At 46.5% G+C, this 22,709-nt stretch overlaps 1 protein-coding gene and 1 long non-coding RNA gene across 6 annotated transcripts in view; one reads left to right on the top strand and one right to left on the bottom strand.

Annotated features, from left to right (window-relative positions):
* The window catches only part of EEA1 (early endosome antigen 1), a 54,579-nt gene extending 42,733 nt beyond the window's left edge, over positions 1-11,846 (bottom strand). For both annotated transcript variants that reach the window (XM_082240937.1, XM_082240936.1), the window contains exons 1-2: positions 11,676-11,846; positions 124-216 (exon numbers count right to left, since the gene is read on the bottom strand). In XM_082240937.1, the coding sequence (XP_082097063.1) occupies positions 124-216; positions 11,676-11,699 (117 nt within the window). In that variant the 5' untranslated portion in view covers positions 11,700-11,846. The remainder of the gene's footprint in view (positions 1-123; positions 217-11,675) is intronic.
* A 138-nt stretch (positions 11,847-11,984) lies between these two features.
* Positions 11,985-22,709, top strand: part of LOC309542305 — a 75,590-nt gene continuing 64,865 nt past the window's right edge. For all 4 annotated transcript variants that reach the window (XR_014224170.1, XR_014224171.1, XR_014224172.1 and 1 more), the window contains exons 1-2: positions 11,985-12,340; positions 15,310-15,503. This is a non-coding gene — a long non-coding RNA (uncharacterized lncRNA). The remainder of the gene's footprint in view (positions 12,341-15,309; positions 15,504-22,709) is intronic.

Below are 22,709 nucleotides of genomic sequence, written 5' to 3' on the forward strand. Positions count from 1 at the left end.
CACTGAACATTGAAATAGGTAGGGGGAGTAAGCTTCCTAGGCATTTTCCCCAAAGAGTTCAGATCCAAGCTTTAGAACAAATCTAAGTTCAATCTAAGGTACTGTATTATTATAATACAGTACCTCTGAAGAGCTCTCATTGTTGACATCCACCACATTTCCTGGGACTGCAGATGAATCGGAGTCAGAACTCTGAGATCCAACTCTGCCCGGAGTCTGAAAACAAAAAGGCAGATGTAATATATTATATTTCCCTACTGTATTGCAATAAATAAATAGATATTAAATCAGTCACACTTTATAAAATCTTTCGCAACAGATGCACATGTGAATTGTTTAAATTCTCTGTTCTAGAGTAACAGGAAATTACACTAGTGCCTCCAACTATATTCAAATGTACAAACTGAGCAGGAGTGTTAGAGCTATAGCAACGAGCATACAGGTTTGCACTATCACAAAATAAGAACCTTTATCTTATTAGTAGAATGTGTAATAAAAACTATCAATCGTCCAATAATTCTCTAGGTTCCATGGATGTTTAAAGACACATGTATGTTCCCGTGGCTTCATGCATTTCCCATAAGCAACTCAGTGAAGTACTGTAGAACAAGCTATGTTTTTAAAGCATAGATCTCGCCTTACTTACTTATTTCTTAACACAGGCATTTTGTGCATATGCTAGACACTTAATATGTTCAGTGGCATTTAAAAAAAAAACTTTTGCGGAACAGCTGAACATTTTTAAGGCCTAGTGAATGCATGGATCTTCCACCTGTCCTTCTCTGGACTGAAGCTACCATGGCAGATATATTTTTTCAAATATGGTAGCCATTCTACATTTTAACAGACACAGTAGTGCCATATTGTAAAGAAAATCTGATCGACACCAATGTACACAGTACTTATTTGATCTTTTTAAAGAAATCACATATAGAAAACTTTTCACTTGTAAATGAAGGGAAAGTATAGTAATCTTCATCACCATCATCATCAACAAGAGGGCAACTGGGCCATCTCAGAGTTGGGACAATTAACCTTTTCGGCCCAAGGACCACATTCAAGATTCAGCATGTGCACAACAGTGGTCACGGCCAAAGTGGTTGTGCCTATGCAGAGATGCATGGGGCCTTCTACCTACCCTTTGGAACTCCCTCCCATTATATATCAGACATGTGCTCTCTTTATTTGATTTCAGTGCTTACTAAAGATATTCCACTTTCATCAATCCTTCTATATGGGGTTATTTATTCCATTTGATAGTTGCACAGAGTTTGAATTGCTTTTATATATTGCTGTTGTTTTAATCATAATGTTTTATATATGCAACTGTTTCACAAGTTTTTATTATATTGTAAATTGTCTTATAACCGGACGCGGGTGGCGCTGTGGGTAAAAGCCTCAGCGCCTAGGGCTTGCCGATCGAAAGGTCGGCGGTTCGAATCCCCGCGGCGGGGTGCGCTCCCGTTGTTCGGTCCCAGCGCCTGCCAACCTAGCAGTTCGAAAGCACCCTCGGGTGCAAGTAGATAAATAGGGACCGCTTACTAGCGGGAAGGTAAACGGCGTTTCCGTGTGCGGCTCTGGCTCGCCAGAGCAGCGATGTCACGCTGGCCACGTGACCCGGAAGTGTCTCCGGACAGCGCTGGCCCCCGGCCTCTTGAGTGAGATGGGCGCACAACCCCAGAGTCTGTCAAGACTGGCCCGTACGGGCAGGGGTACCTTTACCTTTACCTTTACCTAAATTGTCTTATAGGAAGCAATTTTTAAATGAAATACCTAGTAATAGATGATGATAATAATAATAATAATAATAATAATAATAATAATAATAATAATAATATGCACACTCACCACATATCACACAGATGCATAGTGCGCACACACAGGCACACTTCACTCACACATACACATACACTTCTCTCACACATACATGCAAGCAACCCTGCTGTCAGGGAACTGACATCAGAGGGAAAGGAGGTGATAGGGCTCCCAGAGACGGGGAGAGACTCAACAGCCAAAGCAGGGACCAGCAGGGGGAGCGCGGGGTCTCTGGAGGAGGATCTCAGTAATACTGAGAGAGACGCAGCAACGCAGGCAGGAAGCAGGGGAGAGAAAGGGGTGAGAGACACGTCCAGCGAAAATAGTGGGGAGGTGTCAGAAGCAACTGCAGGGAGACCCATGCTTCGTCGGAAGCTGTCACGTCGTGAGTCCAGGAGACGTGTTTCCGTTAAGGAACTTCTTTGTTGGAGGCGTTTCCGCAAACAGCCACTGTCGGACTCTAATAGTGACTAGAGCAGACATGTCTGAGGAGCTCTGTTACACACAGAGGTTTGTGGGGCCGCACAAACTCTGAAGGGGCACCATTTTAAGCACAAGCAGCTAATCATCCCCTGATAGCAGTCCGACAGTCTCTGTACGCTGCCTGTGCAGGAGAAAGCATCATGAGCGACCCAGCCGGAGCCGGAGTAGCAGGGGGAGGAGCTGATCCAAGCTGGGAAGAAAGATGCCGAGCATTGGAGGTCCAACTGGCGCTGCAGACGGCGAGGCTCGAGGAGAGGAGGGCTCAAGATGCAGACAAGAAGGGGAGAACCACTCAGTTCCCCAGAAAGGTACCAGGATTGGTGCAGAAGTTTGGGGGGGACCCCAAGGATTACCATGCCTTTAGGACTGAAATGCAATATGCCCTGAATGTCCAGTTTGATGAGTTCCCTGATGAGGAATCTCGAGTTGCTTTTGTAATTGGGCATCTTGAGAAGGGCGCGCGAGACTGGGTTCGACCCCTGATGGCAACGCACAACGATATCCTAAAGGACACTATGAAATTCTTTCGTGCAATGGATATCATGTTTTCCAGCGACATTGAGGAAGGGGCGGTGCGCAGACAGTTAATGGCTTGCAAGCAGGGAAGCAGATCTGTCCGTGAGTACTGGACTGAATTTACCATGCTGATTCACAGATTGGGGTGGGATTTATCGGCAGCACCCATTCAGATGCTATTTGAAGAAGGTCTTTCTTCAGCTGTGAAAGACGAGCTGGCCAGGAGCCCCAGGGCGGTGTCTATGGATCAGCTGACCAAATCTGCGCTGACCATTGGAGCGCGCCAGGAGGCAAGAGCCTTGGAGAGGCGGGAAGGGAGAGGGGAACGTTGGAAGGAGTTACGCATTCCAGACATTCCTGAGCCAGCTTTCCCGCCGGCAGAGCCGATGGAAATCGGAACAGCCCGCGCGCGCGCAGTTTCAAAGCCCAGTGAGGGGGCGAAGAAGGAGGGAAAGGGAGCCCGGAAATGCTATCTCTGCCAACAGCCAGGCCACTTTGCCAGAGTCTGCCCCCAGAGGAAGGAATGGCAAGGAATGGTGGGAGCTGTTGAGGGGGAAGAGCAGGGAGAAACGGAGCAGGTAAAAGCCAACGCCTGGTTGCCATCAGGGCACTGCAGCCAGGTCAAAGAGCAGTGAAAGTGCCCCTTCCCCAAGTGCCAGTGCCAGAAGCTCCTCGACCTGCTCTAGTGATTGAAGTGTCGCTAGAGCTGCAAAATGGACACCCCCTAAAAATAAAGGCACTGTTGGACTCAGGCAGCTCCTGCAATTTTATGAGCAAGGAGTTTGCTGCTGAACACCAGATACAGACTATCCCTTTAAGCAACCCCCTGCAGGTGACCACGATCGATGGCAGGGAACTGTTGGGAGGAGGAGTCAGCTTGCAGACCATCCCAATGATAATGAGGGTGGCAAGGCACACAGAACTGATAGCGTTTAATGTGGCCACCTTGGGAGGTGCTCCCATTATTTTGGGAATGAGCTGGCTAGCCCTACATGATCCGCTGGTGGGCTGGCATCAAAGAGTGGTTTCCTTCGGTTCCGCACATTGCTTAGAACACTGCAGGGGGGAAAAGGGGTCAGCAGGGGCCCAAGCCACCCTGGCAGGGACTGAAGTAATGGAGAAGGGGAAGGTGCCACCACAGTATGCTGATCTCAGCGACGTGTTCAGCGAGAAGGAAGCTGACCAACTACCTCCGCATAGACCCTTTGATTGCCAGATCAATTTACTCCCCGGAGCACAGCTTCCTGTAGGCAAGTTGTATGCCATGTCAGACAGGGAAATGCAGGAGTTGCGAGCGTTCATTGACAAGAACCTGAAGAGAGGCTTCATCAGAGAGTCCAAGGCAGCGGGGGGTAGCCCAGTGTTTTTTGTGGACAAAAAACACACGGACAAGCCGAGGCTGGTATGTGACTTTCGGGCCTTAAATGCAGTGACCGAGCCGGCGGCTTTTCCTATGCCCAGGATTGATGATATTTTGACCAGGGTGCGGAAGGGAAAGATTTTTACAAAGCTGGACCTAAGGGGGGCGTACAACCTGATACGTATAAGGAAAGGGGATGAATGGAAGACCACCATGTTCACCCCTTTGGGGGCATTTGAATACTTAGTTATGCCTTACAAACAGGCTCCGCGTGTTTTCAAGCTTTCATGAACCACGTACTGGGGCCTTTGCTCTACAAGAATTGCGTGGCCTTCTTAGATGACGTGTTGGTGTATTCGGAGAATGAGGAGCAACATGTGAGAGACGTCAGAGAAGTGTTGAGCAGGCTGCAAGCCAACAGACTGTGGGTGAAACTGGAGAAGTGTCAGTTTCATACCAAGGAGGTGGAATTCCTGGGGTACCGCTTGTCAGATAAGGGGTTGGCCATGGACCCCGGCAAGGTTCAAGCGGTGCTGGAATGGAAAACACCCAAGACCAAGAAGGATGTGCAGAGGTTCCTAGGGTTTGGAAACTTTTATCGTAAGTTCATCCGAAACTTCGCCCACCTGACGGCGCCCATCACGGACTGTCTCAGCAGCAAAAAGAAGTTTGTTTGGACGGGGGAGGCGGAGCGAGCGTTTGAGGAACTGAAAAGGGCCTTCGCCTCTGACGAACAACTTCTACATGTGGATTTACAAAAAAAGCTGAGGGTCGAAACAGACGCGTCGGACAGAGCCATAGGGGCGGTGCTTCTTCTGCAGCCGGGGAAGGAGGGGTCAGAGTGGCGACCGTGTGCCTTCTTTTCGCGAAAGCTGAACAAGTCTGAGAGGAACTACACGGTGTACGACCGGGAACTTCTTGCAATTTATGAGGCCTTCCGGAGATGGAGGCACCTACTAATTGGTGCACAACAGAAGGTGCAAGTGTGCACGGACCATAAGAATCTAGAGTATTGGAGAACTGCGCGAGTGCTCAACCAACGGCAGTTGAGATGGGCCCAGGAGTTCTCCAAATTTAACTTTGAGATTTGTTACGTACCAGGCCCGGAGAACGTTAGGGCGGACGCTCTCTCACGCAAACCTGAATATTTGGAGGGAGAGGGTGCACCCGAAGAGACCCATGTCATTCCCGAGGACCGCTGGGTGTGTGGGGCGGCATTGGTGGGGCAAAGGGAACTGGTAGAGGGAACGGGGCAGGATGAATACGCCCAGGACAAACTCAGGAGTCTTAGGAGGGAGGGAGACAAACCCGGGGGTTTTGAGGAGAGAAATGGGGCGTTGTACTACAAGGGAGCGTTATACATACCTGAAGGGGAATTGAGGGAAAAGGTACTCAAGCAACTGCACGATAACCCCACAGCAGGGCATTTTGGGCAACACAAAACCATGTGGCTGGTTACCAGGGAATTCTGGTGGCCCAAGGTTAGGGAAGATGTACGGGAGTATGTGAGAGGGTGTGACCGATGCCAACGAGCCAAGGGGGAGAGGCGGGCGCCGGCAGGTTTATTAGAACCACTACCCACGCCGGAAAGACCGTGGGAGGCAGTGGCAATAGATTTCATGACTGATCTGCCCAGGTCCAAAGGGAAAACAGCCATTATGGTGGTGGTAGATCTGTTAACCAAGATGGCCCACTTTATAGCCTGCTCACATGCGGTCACAGCAGAAGAAACCGCCAAATTGTTTGTGGAAAATGTGTTTAGGTTGCATGGCGCCCCCTTGAGGGTGGTTTCGGACCGAGGGAAACAATTTACTTCCAGGTTCTGGAGGAAGCTCATGAGCTTACTGCATGTAGAGGTTAATTTCTCTACTGCCCGTCATCCAGAAACCAACGGGCAGGCGGAAAGAGCTAATGGTGTCCTCCAGCAATATTTGAGGTGTTATGTTAATGACAGAGAGAATGATTGGGTGGAGAAGCTGGCGTTGGCAGAATTTGCTTACAACAATGCAGAGAACGTGTCCACGGGGATGAGCCCTTTTTTGGCCAATCACGGGTGTCATCCCCGAGCCTTCCCAGGGGGGGAGGGGGAGAACTGGAGCGTTCCAGCAGCAGAACAGTTCGTTGAAGAAATGGAAGCGATCCATCGCCAACTCCAACTTAATTTAAACCGGGCGAAGGAGGAATATAAGAGGCAGGCAGACAAAACCAGAAGGGAAGGGGAAAGCATTAGGGTGGGAGACCAGGTGTGGCTGTCCACCCAAGGGTTACCATTTAAAGGAGGTTGTAAGAAGTTAAGACCCAAAAGACTGGGCCCATTTGAAGTCACGCAACAGGTCAACCCAGTGGCTTTCAGACTCCGGTTACCGAACCACATGAAGTTGCACCCAGTGTTCCACAGATCGTTGCTGTCACCGTATATAGGGGACAGAGAGGGGAGGGTCAATAGGGGACCAGCGATGGAGGAAAAAGAACACAGCTACCATGTAGCGGAGATTCTAGATTCCAGGTGGAAGGGAGAGCAAGTAGAGTATTTGGTAATGTGGGAAGGGGAACCGGAGTCGGAAAACACCTGGGTCAGGGCAGAGGATGTAGATGACGAGGTTCTAATTGAAACTTTTCATCAGAGATTCCCTCGTAAACCCCAGCCAGTGGCGAGGTTCCGGAGGGAATACTTCGCCACCACCGACGAAGAAGAGGAGTTGGAGGGGTTCTCTGATTCCGAGGTGGAGGAGGATTCAGCGAGTCGGAACGAAGACCGATGGAGGGAAATGTTCGAGACGTCTGAAGATGAAGAGGATTCGTTTCGGGGTTTCAGCTCCTCACCGCCCAGAGGAGAGGGAGGGGGCGGGGGGGAAGGGGGCCCTGGAGGGGAGGTGGATGTCAGGGAACTGACATCAGAGGGAAAGGAGGTGATAGGGCTCCCAGAGACGGGGAGAGACTCAACAGCCAAAGCAGGGACCAGCAGGGGGAGCGCGGGGTCTCTGGAGGAGGATCTCAGTAATACTGAGAGAGACGCAGCAACGCAGGCAGGAAGCAGGGGAGAGAAAGGGGTGAGAGACACGTCCAGCGAAAATAGTGGGGAGGTGTCAGAAGCAACTGCAGGGAGACCCATGCTTCGTCGGAAGCTGTCACGTCGTGAGTCCAGGAGACGTGTTTCCGTTAAGGAACTTCTTTGTTGGAGGCGTTTCCGCAAACAGCCACTGTCGGACTCTAATAGTGACTAGAGCAGACATGTCTGAGGAGCTCTGTTACACACAGAGGTTTGTGGGGCCGCACAAACTCTGAAGGGGCACCATTTTAAGCACAAGCAGCTAATCATCCCCTGATACCTGCATATATAGGCATATATTACTCCATCCTAGCATACCCGTCCTAGCACTGCAATGAGGCTATTTCTCTATCACAGCCCTGAACTAGGAGGAGAGGTTTAAAACTCTACAAAGCCCAGCACTGTGATGGAGTTTCAAATTGCATCAGTGCACATGGCTGAGATGAGAGTGGGCTGAGGGGGCGATTTCTCCCCATCTGTTTACCTTCAAAGGTACCTCTTCTTCCTCTGACTCGGCACCATTATGAAGAAGATCTTACTGCTCTGGAAGAGGAAGAAGTACTCATTCCTGTTTCCCGAGCACCTACCAATGGCACTGTGCCAAAGGGAGAAGAGGTGCATTTGCAGATAAGAGAAGGCACACCCAGTTCAGCAAGCAGGTGGAAGACTACTTGGCAGCACTTTGACAGGCTTCATCCAGCCCTCCCATGCATTTACTACCTCTAGCTCAGCACATCAGAGGGTACCTTTTTTGTTCTTATTTCACTTGTTATATATAAAGTTGGTCATTACCTGGGAAATCATAAGTAGATAAGGAAACAGCTAGCTGCAAACTATAACAATTTGCAGAAATTGCACCGAGCAATGAAGTACACACATTAGAAGAACAGGCTCTTAGTGATAAAAGATACCCTTAACACATCTTGAAGATCTCACCAAGTCTACGGTAAAAACATGTCTTCCTTCATCAAAAACAACTAAGCTAATTACCAGCAAACTACGCAAAAATCTTCTAAGCATTCAAAGTGGGTATCGAACATTTAGGATGCAGTTTTCACCACATGATTTTAGTGTTTCATGGCACCGGCATTATAAGACAGATATTCAGAAACTGGAGCACTCTCGTTCAATGAGCTAAGTGACTCAACTCCATTCTGAACAGCTTACAGGTAAACCCACAGAAGAGGCAAGAATCACCTTTGGTCTTCAATGAGTCAATCCACAACTGAAAAACCCCCTCTATATTATGGTAGTCTTGTTTCGATTATGTTCACTTTCAATATCTAAGTTTTTACCTACAGAAGATCCTTCCTTATCCCTTCTCCTGCTTCCATAGCATCAGAACAGAAATCAGCCCTTCTCTTTCTTACTGATTGGTGCGCTGAAATATTTCATATCAGGGTCAGGAACCTTTTTCAGTCCAAAGCTACATTCTCTCATGGTCAATCTTCTTTATAAGTTGGGTGCATACCATTAGTGCTTGGGGCAACAGATGTTACTCTTATCTTTGCATAGTAGGCTACAGTCCAGCCAAGCAAAAGCCAGAGGTTTCCATACGTACAACTTTCCAGCCAAGCAAGAGGCATTGTTACAGTTCTACGGCATTTTCCAGCATGTGTGGAGCAGGGTGTGGAGCAAAGTGAGGGAAGGATGTAGCCTGCATTTGGCCCCTTGAACCAATGCTCCCCCCCCGCCCCCAGTGTATATGAAAGTACGGAAGTATCCAAGTCAGACCAGTAATGAATCTAGCTCAATACTATCCATAGATATTTTTCCAAGCCCTGCCATCACAGATCCTTTAACTGGTGAAGTCAGGGACTGAAACGGGCGTAAGCATAGCATGAACTATGGTCACCTCAAAATATCACCATGTGATAAAGGAAATAATTAGCAAGACAGATAAGAGCAAGCATTGCCATAGCCAGGATTTTTGTTGAGGGGGGCAGGCTTTTGTTCGAGGGGTAGAAGCTCAGATTTGTATTGATTTTGATTGATTTAGGGGGGCAGCTGCTATGCCCATGACAGCAAGATAGTTTCGAATATAAGCAATGACCAAGATTAAGGGCAGAGCTATAGAAGGCAGCCACACAGTGTTCATGGACTAGCAAAAATTCAACATACAGTATGCGTTAACTTGGGTTTACAAGCCAACAGAAGAACAGGAAAGTCAAATAACTGTGCACTACCCAAGATTACTGTGGATATGAGCCTGAAAACTCTCACCACATAAATGTGAAGCAGAAATGCCACTATTCTGTACCTCCAATCCAATCCAAATAAGTTTACTGTACTAGCCATTGGCCATGGCAAATCTAAATAAAAAATACAAGCAAAAGGGGTGTTGCGCCACAAATAATGGTCTTCATTTAGATCTTTGTGACTCCCTTACAGTTTACTGCTATATTGCCCAGTCTTCTTTCTGATCTTTTTGGCTGCCAAAGCAAAAAGAGCAAATTTATGAGTCACTGAAGTATCTACATTGCTAAGAAGCCATAGGACCTTCTCTGCCAGGTGAGAAATCACCTCTATTATGTACGTTATATGTGACACATCTCAGTATTCAAGCGTATATCAAAGGTGGTGATAAAGAAGGTGATTAGCAAGAGTACAGTCGTACCTTGGTTTTCAAACAGCTTAGTTCTTGAACATTTTGGCTCCCGAATGTCGCAAACCCGGAAGTGACTTCCAGTTTGCAAACTATTTTTGGAAGCTGAATGTCTGGCAGGGCTTCTGCGGTTTCCGATTGGCTTCCTGCAGCCAATCAGAAGCCACGCTTTGGAAGTCAAACAGACTTCCGGAATGGATTCCGTTTGACTTCCAAGGTACAACTGTACTAGGAAGAGTGATGGTGCACTTACTCTGAAGTAATGGTCACAGTAGTAGTTCCGTGTTATGTATATGTAAGTTCATATCATGGGCCCATATGTGAATGTGAAACACTTCCATCTACTCAAATAAGCAAATACATAAATAAACATACAATGGTAGGAGCCTCTGCCTCCCAAAAGTACTTTAAGCACCATTTAGTTTGCACAACACAGTCATTCTGCCACTGGTTTTAAAGCTCCCCCTATAATGGAAGAGGGGGAGGAAAGCATAGAGAAGAATGTTAGGCCAGTGTTTTTCTATTCTGGGGTAAGAAGTCTCCATGCTTTCTGTTGAATATAATTTCAAAGACCAGGCCAGAGAGCATAGAGGATGCCATGGCTTCTGAAGGCATATTTTAGTCAAGGAGCTTTTAATAGTTCCCCTAGCCCTGGGAATTACTTGACCACCATGGCAGGCTAATGTCCTATGCACTCTGTGCATTAACTAACTACTGTACTTACAAGCACAGGACTCAGCAGTGTTGATTTGCTAGATTCTCCCCCTTTTCATTCCTCTCCTTTCTCACAGTCCATGTCAGTGGAAAATGGCATGTGCTTCCCCAACCAGTTGTCAGCCACTGAATACACACGGCCACTCTTTCCCCACCTGAGAACACAGCCAACCCCAGAGGGAAGTGTACAAGATCCGAAGACATGCATACAAATATGTGCAACTTCAAACAGAGAGATTTAATCTGCTGCAATATTTAATAGCACGAGCCTTGGAAGAGTCAGTGAGTAATGCCTTCCACCCTCAACAGAGACACCTCCCTGTCAGAGGGAGAAACCAGCCGTGATTAACCCCGCCAAGTGCCAGGAGGCCTTCCGCACCAGGCTACTCTGCTAAGGCAACTGGAACCAGATGGGCAGGAGGAAGGCCGAAGCCCCTTCAGAAGCTGCCTGGGCCCCACATATTGGGGGAGGGGGAGACAAATGAGACTCCATTTCCTTCGCACTCCCCATTGCTCCCCTTCTGTAGTTCACCCCTCCTTTCCTTCGCCCCTTCCCCAGTAGCCCTGAACTTCCTCGCCCCCTATCTCGCCCCCAACCCTCTGGCAGGGACCTAAAACCTAACAGCGCACCCCCAAATCCCCCCCACGGGAACAGGCGTGGGCCCTGTGCCCCCTCCTTCCCCTCCACACCCCGCCAAGCGGCAGAATCGCCCGACGCCCCTGTTGCTCCAGGCCCGGCTCAGCCAGTTGCCTGGGCCACTTTCCCCGGCCATGAATGAGCGAGGGAAGAAGAAGGGCCTAATCGCACCAGCAGCTACGGCCTGGAGAAGAGGGAAGTAAGGGAAGCGCCGCCGCCGCAGCGGTGCGGGTGGCGAGCCGGCCCCAAGGGCCAGGAAGCGGGCAGCCAGGTTTCCTGCTGCTGGGATGGGCTCGTGTCTATATGCGTGTGCGTGAGGAAGGAAAGACCCCGGTCAGGTGCCGGTTGTCTGTTCCTCGGGCAGACTCCAGGAAGTGCGGCTCCCTCCGTCCCTCCCCATGCTCCTGCTGCTCCCGCTCCAGCCCGGGCAGGCAAGCGCTGCAGCGGCGGAAGAAACGCCCTCTCGCCGCCGCCGCCGCCGCCGCCGCTCTCTTACCCTCTGCAAAATCCTCCTAAACATTGTGGCGGAGGTCACGTCCCCTCCAGGGCGGCGGCGGCGGCGGCGACAAGTCCGAGCTCACCACGGCGAGCTCCCGAGGGTCATCCCCTAATCACGGGGCCACTCCAAGTCCTGCTCGCTCGGCCCGGCCCAACTCGCTCCCGTCGCTCCCTGACAGAGGAGGAGACGGAGGCAGCGCCGCTGCCAGGACTGGGGCGGGAGCAGGAGGCGGCGCCGCGGCGGCGGCGGCGGCAGAAGGAGGTGCCACCCTCTGGGACTGAGGTGGGCGGAGGCCACGGGGCTCTTTCCTCCTCGGTGCGCCCCGTGGAGGAGCCGGGGTCTCGGGCGGGGAAGCGGGGCTGAGTTGCTCTTCGAAGGCTCTTCCGATAGGGGCGAGTAGAATTGGCGGCGCTTTCCCTCAGGCAGGGCGGGAACGGCCGCTTCCTCCTGGCCGCCGTCCTCCCCTAAAGCGACGCGCGGCGGAGAGGGGAAGTTTCTCATCCTCACGCCCCACTTCTGTTGACAGGGCTTAGGCGCCCAAGGATCGCCCGTGAGGAGGAGCGGGCCCCACGATCTGCTTCCAGGACCCAATCCAGCCACGGATAGGCATCACAACGGAAGGAAAGCGTGCTCCTAGGCATGCATAGAGTGCTCTGCTCCAGGTATGGCTCCAGCCATGTCCACACATAGGAGTTGTGGTGGCATCTCCTGAGGCCTTGATATATAGGAAAATTGAGCATATGTGAGTTTTCAGTCCAGGGCGTTCAGATATCTGAGGTAAGCCTGTAAATATCAGCCCCACACTTTCTTCTGGCCTCCTTAACTCCAGATCCCACGGCCCCACAGTCCCCATAGTTTCTGCACAGAATAAATTCTTGGATTGCATGTTCTGCGCTCTTGGCGAGAACAAACCCTCTCCATTTAGTACCAGACACGGTGAACAAGGCAAGATGCCACAAGACTATTTGTTGTTTTAATCACCAAAGCGGTCTTGAAAGCTTTACAAAGCAGTGGTTTTATGGGCCCTCTACAATTAGCAAAGAACATAAGAAGAGCCCAGCTGGATCAGACAAAAGGCCTATCTAGTCAAAAGCCCTGTTTCCCAGAGCAGCAAAACAGATCCCTTTGGAAAGCCCACAAACAGGACAGGAAGGTGTGAAGGAATGAAAGCGTTTCAACGATTGTTGATTTTGGGGGTTGTAAAATGATTGCTTTCTGCTTTAGTTAGAGGCTGTTCTTCGCTGGATGATCAAAAGATCACAAGGGGTTCTAAAGTTCCAGAGGACTGGGGCAACCCAGACAGATGAGTGGGGTATAAATATTAGTATTAGCTACCCTTGAAGTTCATCCAGAGGCTGTAGCTAGGCTGCTTGTGGGGGCAGGCTACTATGTAGCTGGCAAAATTAGAAGGGCAGAAACATTTAAAAGGTGGCAAATGGTGATGGAAGGAAGGGCCAGCAGCTGCAAATCTCAGTGCTATTTGTTATCTGGAGTTCTGGACTACAGAGATGACTATCTTCACTGTGGCTGTGAAGATGTTGTGGGCCCAGTCAGCCTTCCTCCAAAGGGAACCATCCAAATATGTTGTTGTGACTACAGCTCCCACTGGCCAGAGAAAGCAGGGGCAATGGGCAGTGATTGCCAGCACTTATGGGAGTTGTAGTTTGAATTCTCTAGGGCAAGCTGCTTGGAAAACCTGGGGAAATCCTCTTATTATAACAGCAAACCTTAACTGTCAAGTCACAGAATTGTAGTGAACAGGAAATGGATCTCCTAATTACCGTATTTTTTGCACCATAACACTCACTTTTTTCCTCCTAAAAAGTAAGGGGAAATGTCTGTGCGTGTTATGGAAGGAGTGCCTACGGGTGGCATGCCTACGGATTTTCCTCCTCTAAAAACTACATGCGTGTTATGGTCGGGTACGTGTTATAGAGCGAAAAATACGGTACTCTTGCAGCACTTTCTTTGCTCTTCCTTCCAGAGAAAGTCGATATCACTTTTGAGTCTTGTGACAAATGCATGGATGTTTACTCAAAAAGAAACCCTATTGTGTCCATGGCGATGGTTCTTCCCACTAAGACCAAATGATGTGAATGGGAGCTGCACATTCCAATGTACAGCATATAAAGGCAGCATCTGCCTTTAGATGTGCATCCAGTTAATGTATGATTTCTGATCCAATGTGTTGTACACACTTGCATCTCTTTATCTGGATCAAGGCCAGTATAACATAGGATTAAGTAAAGTTGGAAAATAAGGGAAAAGGGAAAAACACATCCTTTCAACCAGTTCTTTAGTTTTCTTTAGTTTTATTCAAACAGAGCCACCAAGCTTCATTAAGGGGGAAAGTTGTATTATAAGGAAGAAGCCACTTTTTCCTAAAAGTTTATATTTTGAATTTCCTCCACACAAAACCATGAAGAACAAACTTTGGCTCACCACCAAACAAACCATGGAAACAAACCATGGTCCCAGGATTGCACATAGGAACAGGCCAGAGTTTGGTTTATGTCCAGGCCAGTGTGGTATAGTGGTTAAGAGCGGTGGACTCATAATCTGGTGAACCTGGTTCGCTTCCCTGCTCCTCCACATGCAGCTGCTGGGTGACTTTGGGCTAGTCACACTTCTTTGAAATTTCTCAGCCCCACTCACCTCACAGAGTTTTTGTTGTGGGGGAGGAAGGGAACGGAGATTGTTAGCCGCTTTGAGACTCCTTAAGCGGAGTGAAAGGCAGGATATCAAGTCCAAAATCCTCCCCTTCTTCTTCTTCCCCATGCAGCTAATTTATTTTAAACCATGGTTGAACATTGCTTATGGACACAGATAATGTGAAATGTCTATTTGAAGCCTGCTTGTAGATTGTTTTAAAAGTTTCATATGAAAACAGAGGATAAACATAAATGAGGTATTAATTAGTTGTTTTGGTTCTTATTAAGTAGTTGGTATTAAAATTTACAAAAGCAATAATTAGACACCATGCAGTTTAATTAAGGTCAAAATCTTGGAATATTTTAGTAGATGACTCAGAGGAATTATATCCTGCCATTGTTCACAGAGAAAAAAATAACGTTTTAGGATCCAGTGCTTCACAATGAACTCACCTCATACTACATTGAATTAAGTATTCTCTTAATTCAGTTTAAATCTTCTCTAAACTGAAAAATATTTTTTTATTATTATTATTACTATGAAGTAAGAACTGTCTGCAAACATCAGACCTGAACCTCATTTCCATGAACATTATGCATGGGCCCACCTTTCCGTGGGTGTCTACTCTCAGTGTGTGAGGTACTGACATAAGAGACTCCTGCAGCTTCAAGGAAGGTGCTATATTTTAGGAATGTTGCAGATATGCCATCTAGAAAGAGCAAAACTGGGAACTGTAGCTCTGTGATGGGTCACCTAACAACTTTCAGCTCCCTTAACAAGCTACAGTTCCATGATACTTTGCAGGAAAGCTGTGGGTATAAGTGTATTAAATGTATAGTGTGGGTGTGATGTCAGTCTTCAGAAAGAAAAGAAAAACTGTCAAATCACTGGATCTGACTGGCATTCCCTTGAGAATTCTTAAGGAACTCAAATGTGAAATTGCTGACATTCTAACAAAAATATGTAATTTGTCCCTAAGATTAGCCTTCTTATGTGAGGACTGGAAACATCAGCAGTCCAAGGGGGAATCCTGAAAATTGCAGGCAAGTTAGCCTTACGTCTGTTCTTGGTGGAAAAAAGATAGCATTTCCAAGCATATAAAAGAGCAAGTCTTGAAGAAGAAAAAACCACCTAATGGCTGCGCCAGCCCTCACCCACATGACTTCTGCAAGGGTAAATCCTGTCTCATTCGCTGTTTAGAGTTTTTTGAGTGTCAACAAGCATATAGATAGAGGTGATCCAGTTGACACAGTGTACTTAGATTTTAAAAAATCTTTCAACAAAGTACCTCACAAAAGATTTCTGAGTAACTTTAGAAGTAATGGAATAAGAGGAGAAGTCCTCTTGCTGTTCAGTAACTGGTTGAGGAATAGGAAGCAGAGTATAGGAATAAATGGACAAGTCTCCTAATGTGGGATGTAGAAAGTATTTGGAGTTCAGTATTTTGACCTGTGCTTCTTAGCTTGTTTACAAATGATCTAGAGTTAGGAGTGAGCAGTGAGGTAGTTTGCTGAGCATAACCAAACGTTCAAGATGGTTAAAACTAAAAGGGATTGCAAAGGTCCAAAAGGATCTCTCCAAACTGAGTGAATAGGCAGTAAAATGGCAGGTGTAATGCAATGTAAACAAGTATAAAGTGATGCAAGTCAGCACAAAACATCTTAATTTCATATATATGCTTATGGGATCTGAACTGGCAGTGACTGACCTGGAGCAAGACCTTGGGGTCATAGTAGATAGCTCAGTGTGTGGCAGCTGTGAAATAAAGCAAACTCCATGCTAGGGATCAGTAGGAAAGGAATTGAAAATGAAACTGCAGTAAGAATTGTTATTATACAGATCTATGGTGTGACCGTGGGACACAGGTGGTGCTGTGGGTTAAACCACAGAGCCTAGGACTTGCCGATCAGAAGGTTGGTGGTTCGAATCCCCACAACGGGGTGAGCTCCCGTTGCTCGGTCCCTGCTCCTGCCAACCTAGCAGTTTGAAAGCACATCAAAGTGCAAGTAGATAAATAGGTACCGCTCCGGCGGGAAGGTAAATGGCGTTTCCGTGCGCTGCTCTGGTTCGCCAGAAGTGGCTTAGTCATGCCGGCCACATGACCCAGAAGCTGTACGTCGGCTCCCTTGGCCGATAAAGCGAGATGAGCGCTGCAACCCCAGAGTCGGCCACGACTGGACCTAATGGTCAGGTGCCCCTTTACCTTTACCTATGGTGTGACCACAGTTAGAATAATTTGTACCATTCTGGTCAACCCACCTCAAAAAGGATATTGTGGAATTGGGAAAGATTCAGAAAACGGCAACTCAAAGGATCAAGCTGAAGGAGCAACTCTACTGTTAGGAAAGGTTACAACATTTGGAACTTTTTAGTTTAGAGAAAAGGCAGGTAAGAGGAGACATGATAGAAGTGTGTAACGTTATGTATGGTGTGAAGAAAGTGGACAGAGAAAAGGTTTTGTCGTCGTCGTCATCCCCAGAACACCAGAAGTCATGGACATTCAGTGAAATGGAATATTGGAAGCTTCAGGCAACAAAAGAAAGTATTTTGTCACACAACATATAGTTAACCTGTGGAATTCACTCCAGCAAGAGGTTGTGATGGCCAACTTGGAAGACTTTAAAATTGAATGAGGCATATTCATAGAGCATAAGGCTATCCATGGCTATTTGCCCCCATAGCTGAAGCGGTCTGCCTCTGAATGGCAGTTGCTGGGTGTCAGCAAGTGGGGAGAGCCCTGTTGTGTTCAGGTTCTGCTTGTGGGTTTCCATTGGGCATCTGGTTGGCCACTGAGAGAACTAGAAGCCAGCCTGGAAGGGTCTTTGGCCTGATCCAGGAGGTCTATTCCAATGTTCTTTTTTTTCTTTCTAAGTATTAGTAATAGATTCTGCCCCCAACTTTTTGCTCCAGTGTCATATCATAATCCCTTGGACATGCTGTGCTCAAGGTTTGGCAGCAGTGCCTGTGATTGACACACATGGCAGGTTTCTGGCTGCATTGTGAAGACATCCAGTACTATATATAATTATAGATACATTGCCCTTGTCCACAAACCACTCCATCCTCTGACACCTGCATCAGCCAAGTCCCCATGTGCTTTGAAAAAAAAAATCTACTTTGGAGGTGCATTTGTCTCCCCCACTAAATCATCTATTCCATGATCTCATCTTTCCCTGTGTTTCTGTTATTTAATGTGTGTTAATCCCTGTCACTTCTATCCTTCACCTCTTCCCTATTTTTTCTTTCTATTGGGAGGTGTTCTGAAAACAGTTTCCCCACCTGTCCACCTCCATTTCTCCTTGCAGTGGAATTCAGGTTCTGTGCCTCATCCTATCTGCAGTTAGGAGTCTCTCAGTTTTATGACTTAAGACAGATGATGCCTTTTTTGTGAGTTCATAGCCTTTACATGTTTGCTTAGCACCACATTGTAATATCGGGGTTCCCAAACTGTTGACTGCAAGGTGTTCCATGGCACATCAATCGTGTTATATATTCACATTTGTTTTTAATGGTATTTTAATTGCTTCTTTTATTTCTTATAATATTTTTTTTGTATTCTATGCAATTCAAATTCTAATACAATACAGTATATAAGAAATCATATATAAGAAATGGGGGTTGGACTAGATGATCCCCCAGGGTCCCTTCCAACTGTACAATACTGTGATTCTATATATACCTAAGATTAGAACCCTAGACATTTTTTAAAAGTAAAATAAATGAAATAGCAGTTGTTTGACGTGCAGTTTCAGATCAGCTTCCATGGGAAAGGGTTTTTTAATTTTTGTATACAGGCATACCTTGTTTTAATGTGGTTCGCTTTACAGTATTGTGCTTCACAGATATTGCTCCTTATGAGGATGCAAGGTGCAGGCAGTCTGGCCGCTTCCAGGTGAAGGAAGCCCCCACCCCGCCACCCCTTTTCTGGCCATGGGAGTGGAGCTGACTAAGTTTGGGGCTGAGTTTCCCCCCTCCCACCCCTGCAACCAGTGGGGCTTAGCTTAGTAGACTACAGTGTAAGCAGAACTTGTATATTTATGTTTTTGGCTGGAAAAAGGGGGGAGGGGAAGTTGGGGGAAGTGTCAGAAGGGGCTAGGAGAGCGGGGGCGGCCATCACGCGCCTTGGAAGAGCGTTCAGAGGCACAGGTTCAGCGGCCTTGGGAGAGGCTACGGAGGTAGTTGGAGAGTCTTCCACACAGAACTCCTATTGTAGCATTAAGATTATGCAGATGGAGAGCACACACTGTTCAAAGAAAATATTAACGCAATATTTTTGAAATGGTAGGCCTGCGCTGTGAAAGAGTAGGTCACCCTGTGCTTTTCTTTTTAAAAGATACATAAGTGATTATCTCATGTAGTAGTAGTAATAATTAATAATAATAATAATAATAATAATAATAATAATAATAATAATTTGTCCTCAGTGTACATTCTGCCTTGCAGAATAACACTGGCAGCAGATCTGAAATCGGAACTACACAGTGGAAGGAGGGAGGGACTATGGGGCACACCTTTTATACAGGGAGAAGTTACTTGCCTTGGTAACACACTGAGTATGGAGAGGAAAGTCAATAGAATAATTGAAGATGAAGCCAAGGTGGATAGGAAGAGGAATCAAGGAGGGGAAAGCTTTTGAGGAGAGAGAAGTGGATCAGTTTTGGACAGGTTGAGTTTGAGATGGTAATGGGACATCCAAATGAGGGGAAAAGTGGGTATATGTATTTTTAAAACTTAAAACCATGCCAAAACTGTTTAAATAAATGTATCACAGACTATGATAGTCACACCAAAATATGAGTGGTCAAATCTCTGGGTGCTAGTTTCAGCTATCCCACGTGCTGCAAAAATATTCAAAACAGGTTTCACAGAGGCCATAGCAAAACACAGGAAGGAAAGTTGGACAGAAATGGTAATGATGGCTGCGCAATATTCCCTTGAAGTCCTCATTTGTACAGTCATAAACAAATGAAACCTGACCAGGTATCTGCTGTCAGTAGTTGATGTTGAAATGATTGGCTGCCTTAAACTGGATCTGCAGGAGGGCAGATGATCTCTCCTCAGCCACAAGAGGGTGCACACAGTCCCAAAGTAGTTTCCTTCAATAGAGTTGTTGAGCTTTTATAAGAAAACCCCATAGCTGTTGAATTTTTAATTTATTTTTTTTACAAAAATGCCAAAAAAAGAGCAGCATGTATTCCTAGCCAGAAGAGGGTGTGTGTTTCTATAAAGCACAGTCTGAAATTAAGTTTTTCATCTCTGCTCACAGACGGTTTACTTGATATAAGCCGTAGGGCAGTGTGTCCGTTCAGGAAGGTCATCCACAATGAGATGCATGATGGAGCCATTTTGCTGACACTACACAGGCCTGATCTGTGCCTAGATGAGGATTCACCCACAGACCCCATGTACATCACTCTAAGCTGAAGAATGTTGGGACGTAGACGTCCTAAAATTAATAAATAAGTAACCTACTCAAATCACAATCATTGGGCAATACACACTCTAGCTGCCTTTCGGATGCAATGGAGCATGTGAACGGAATCTTTAAAATTATAAACTGAAGTGGAGTTACAGTGCAATGCCCTTAAAATATGTACATCTCTTCTATGTGATTTCAAACCCCAGAGACACTATAGAGACATCCTAGTTTGAACTAAACTGATCCAAGCACAAAAAGGAAGGGGGAAATAGATTTCAAAAATAAAAGCAGTTATTGAAAACAGTGTGTTCAGCTTGAGTTCTCTCAGTAAATAAGAACAAAGATCACAATTATAAATTTACAGTTCTGAACTCAAAACGGGGTGGGAAAATGATTCCACTAATATATTTTCAAACTAACTCTGGCCTATTTGTAAAGGGGTATAACCCACCCAAGGGACGCGGGTGGCGCTGTGGGCTAAAGCCTCAGCGCCTAGGGCTTGCCGATCGAAAGGTCGGCGGTTCGAATCCCCGCGGCGGGGTGCGCTCCCGCTGCTCGGTCCCAGCGCCTGCCCACCTAGCAGTTCGAAAGCCCCCCCCCGGGGGCAAGTAGATAAATAGGTACCGCTTACCAGCGGGAAGGTAAACGGCGTTCCGTGTGCGGCTCTGGCTCGCCAGAGCAGCTTTGTCACGCTGGCCACGTGACCCGGAAGTGTCTTCGGACAGCGCTGGCCCCCGGCCAATAGATGTGAGATGGGCGCACAAACCCCAGAGTCTGTCAAGACTGGCCCGTTCGGGCAGGGGTACCTTTACCTTTACCTTTTATAACCCACCCAGCTCAGAACAATGTGCAATGGATGTTTAAGTCACACGTTTTCATGGCAAAATAATATCCTTCTAATCTACAAGCAGAGTTAAGTAGGGTTCAGGTTGGTGGGATCCTGAGTGCTGCCTGAGAAACACAAGAGACCCAGTAGGAGCTGGGAGCAAATTCAGCAAGATATTGTCTGCATTGGCAGATCCTTCACCTATTTACTGCAACTTCCATTTTGAATTTAAGGTGTGAGATGTCAAGAAAAGAGCTAAGAATAAATTGTAAAGAAAGAATAGGAAAATATGATGAATTATAGTGAGTCATGCAATAAAGCCCTGACAGAAATACAAACTAACCTATTTGGAAATATTGTTGAAAATTTGGAATAAATAAAACCATGAGAAATGTATGCTTTCTGCTGCAGCCTGGGGAGATGACAGACAATTGGGCAACATACATTGTTGAGGAGACAGCAGACTGTAGCGAAGCTGTCTAGACAAGTAAATTACAGAAATTTATGTAGTCTCAAGAAGTAAAAAATCATTAAATTGGGTTGGGGGATTGAATTCCTGCATATTACCCTGAATATGTACTAATCCTAATTGCTAATGGGTGTGAAAATTCTCCAGATACAAATAATGCATTGAAAGTGTGTCATAATAATTATTATGCCCAGGAATATTTAATTATTTTATTAATATTCCCCTCACAGCACTTCACTTAGAAATTCGCTGAAGTGCAGTGCAAGGCCTGGCAAATGGATAATGCTGAACTCCTGTCTCTACCATAAATATGCTTCAGGGACACGGGTGGCCCTGAGGTCTAAACTACTGAGCCTCTATGACTTGCCGATTGGAAGGTTGGCGGTTCAAATCTGTGCAACAAAGTGAGCTCCCATTGCTCTGTCCCAGCTTCTGCCAACCTAGCAATTCAAAAGCACACTAGTGCAAGTAGATAAATAGGTACTGCTATCACAGGAAGGTAAACAGTATTTCCATGCGCTCTGGCACTCGTCACAGTGGTCCGTTGCGCCAGAAGCAGTATAGTCATGCTGGCCACATGACCCGGAAAGCTCTCTGTGGACAAACGCCAGCTCCCTCAACTTGACGTGAGATGAGCACCACACCCCATAGTCGCCTTTGACTGGACTTAACCATCCAGGGGTCCTTTACCTTTCACCTTTAAATATGCTTCATGCCCATTAAGTTCCATGTGATAAAATATAATCAAGAGGATCACATTTGCCCTTCAACTTTTCCTTTCTCTTTTCAAAGTGATGCACACTTATCTGCCTTTTCCTTCATTTTAATAATCTTAAAAGGTTATGTGTGACTCACCAGTTTATGGTAATTAGAGGCATCTTTCTTTTATCAATAGATTATGAGCACATTGTATGCACTAATTAAGAAATTATGTGATGATAAAACATGAAAATTGAGCAGGTCCCAGGTCACAATGCTGTGTGAAAAGATGTGTTAGACAATAAGCTCAGCTGCTGAAGACAACATTCTGCTATTTGCCTTCATCTGATAGGACCAAGTAGAGACTCCATGATGTTGCTAGAGATATTTGCCATGGCAAACAGTATACATTTTCCTCTATGTCTGATTCTCAGAGGACTATTACTCATTCTGTATGTGCAAAGCCAGGTTTTCAATAATCTTTCCTGCAGTAATATTTACAGCCTTTTCAATGTAGCTTCACTTTCACTGTCAGGCTCAGTGTGGTGCAAATGCACAACAGGTGAAAAGAGCTAGGAGAGTTTGACACCTAAAGCTGTAAACAGAATTATATAGCGAGCCCCATGACAATCTCCATCTAGCCCCAGAATTTTCTAAACCTTTTGCCCTATCACATGCTGTTTGTTGTGCCAGAAATACATAGCATCAGCAATCAGGAAAGATCACGTCAGTGCAACAAACCCAGATCACCCGACAAAGGCATAGAGACAAGCTAAATGCCAGCATCAGGCAAGAAGGTACAGTTTACCAGGGAGTGCTAATATACATACAGTACATGATTTTATTTGTATTCCAGTTTTCCATAGTTAAAACCAGTTTGCAACATGAAAAAATACATACTGTAATTGCAAACATAACAAAAAATAAGGAACATAAATAAGGAACATAAATAAAACATCAAAAGGT

The sequence above is a fragment of the Podarcis vaucheri genome, assembly GCF_965113315.1.
Source record: "Podarcis vaucheri genome assembly, chromosome: 10".
NCBI lineage: Eukaryota > Metazoa > Chordata > Lepidosauria > Squamata > Lacertidae > Podarcis > Podarcis vaucheri.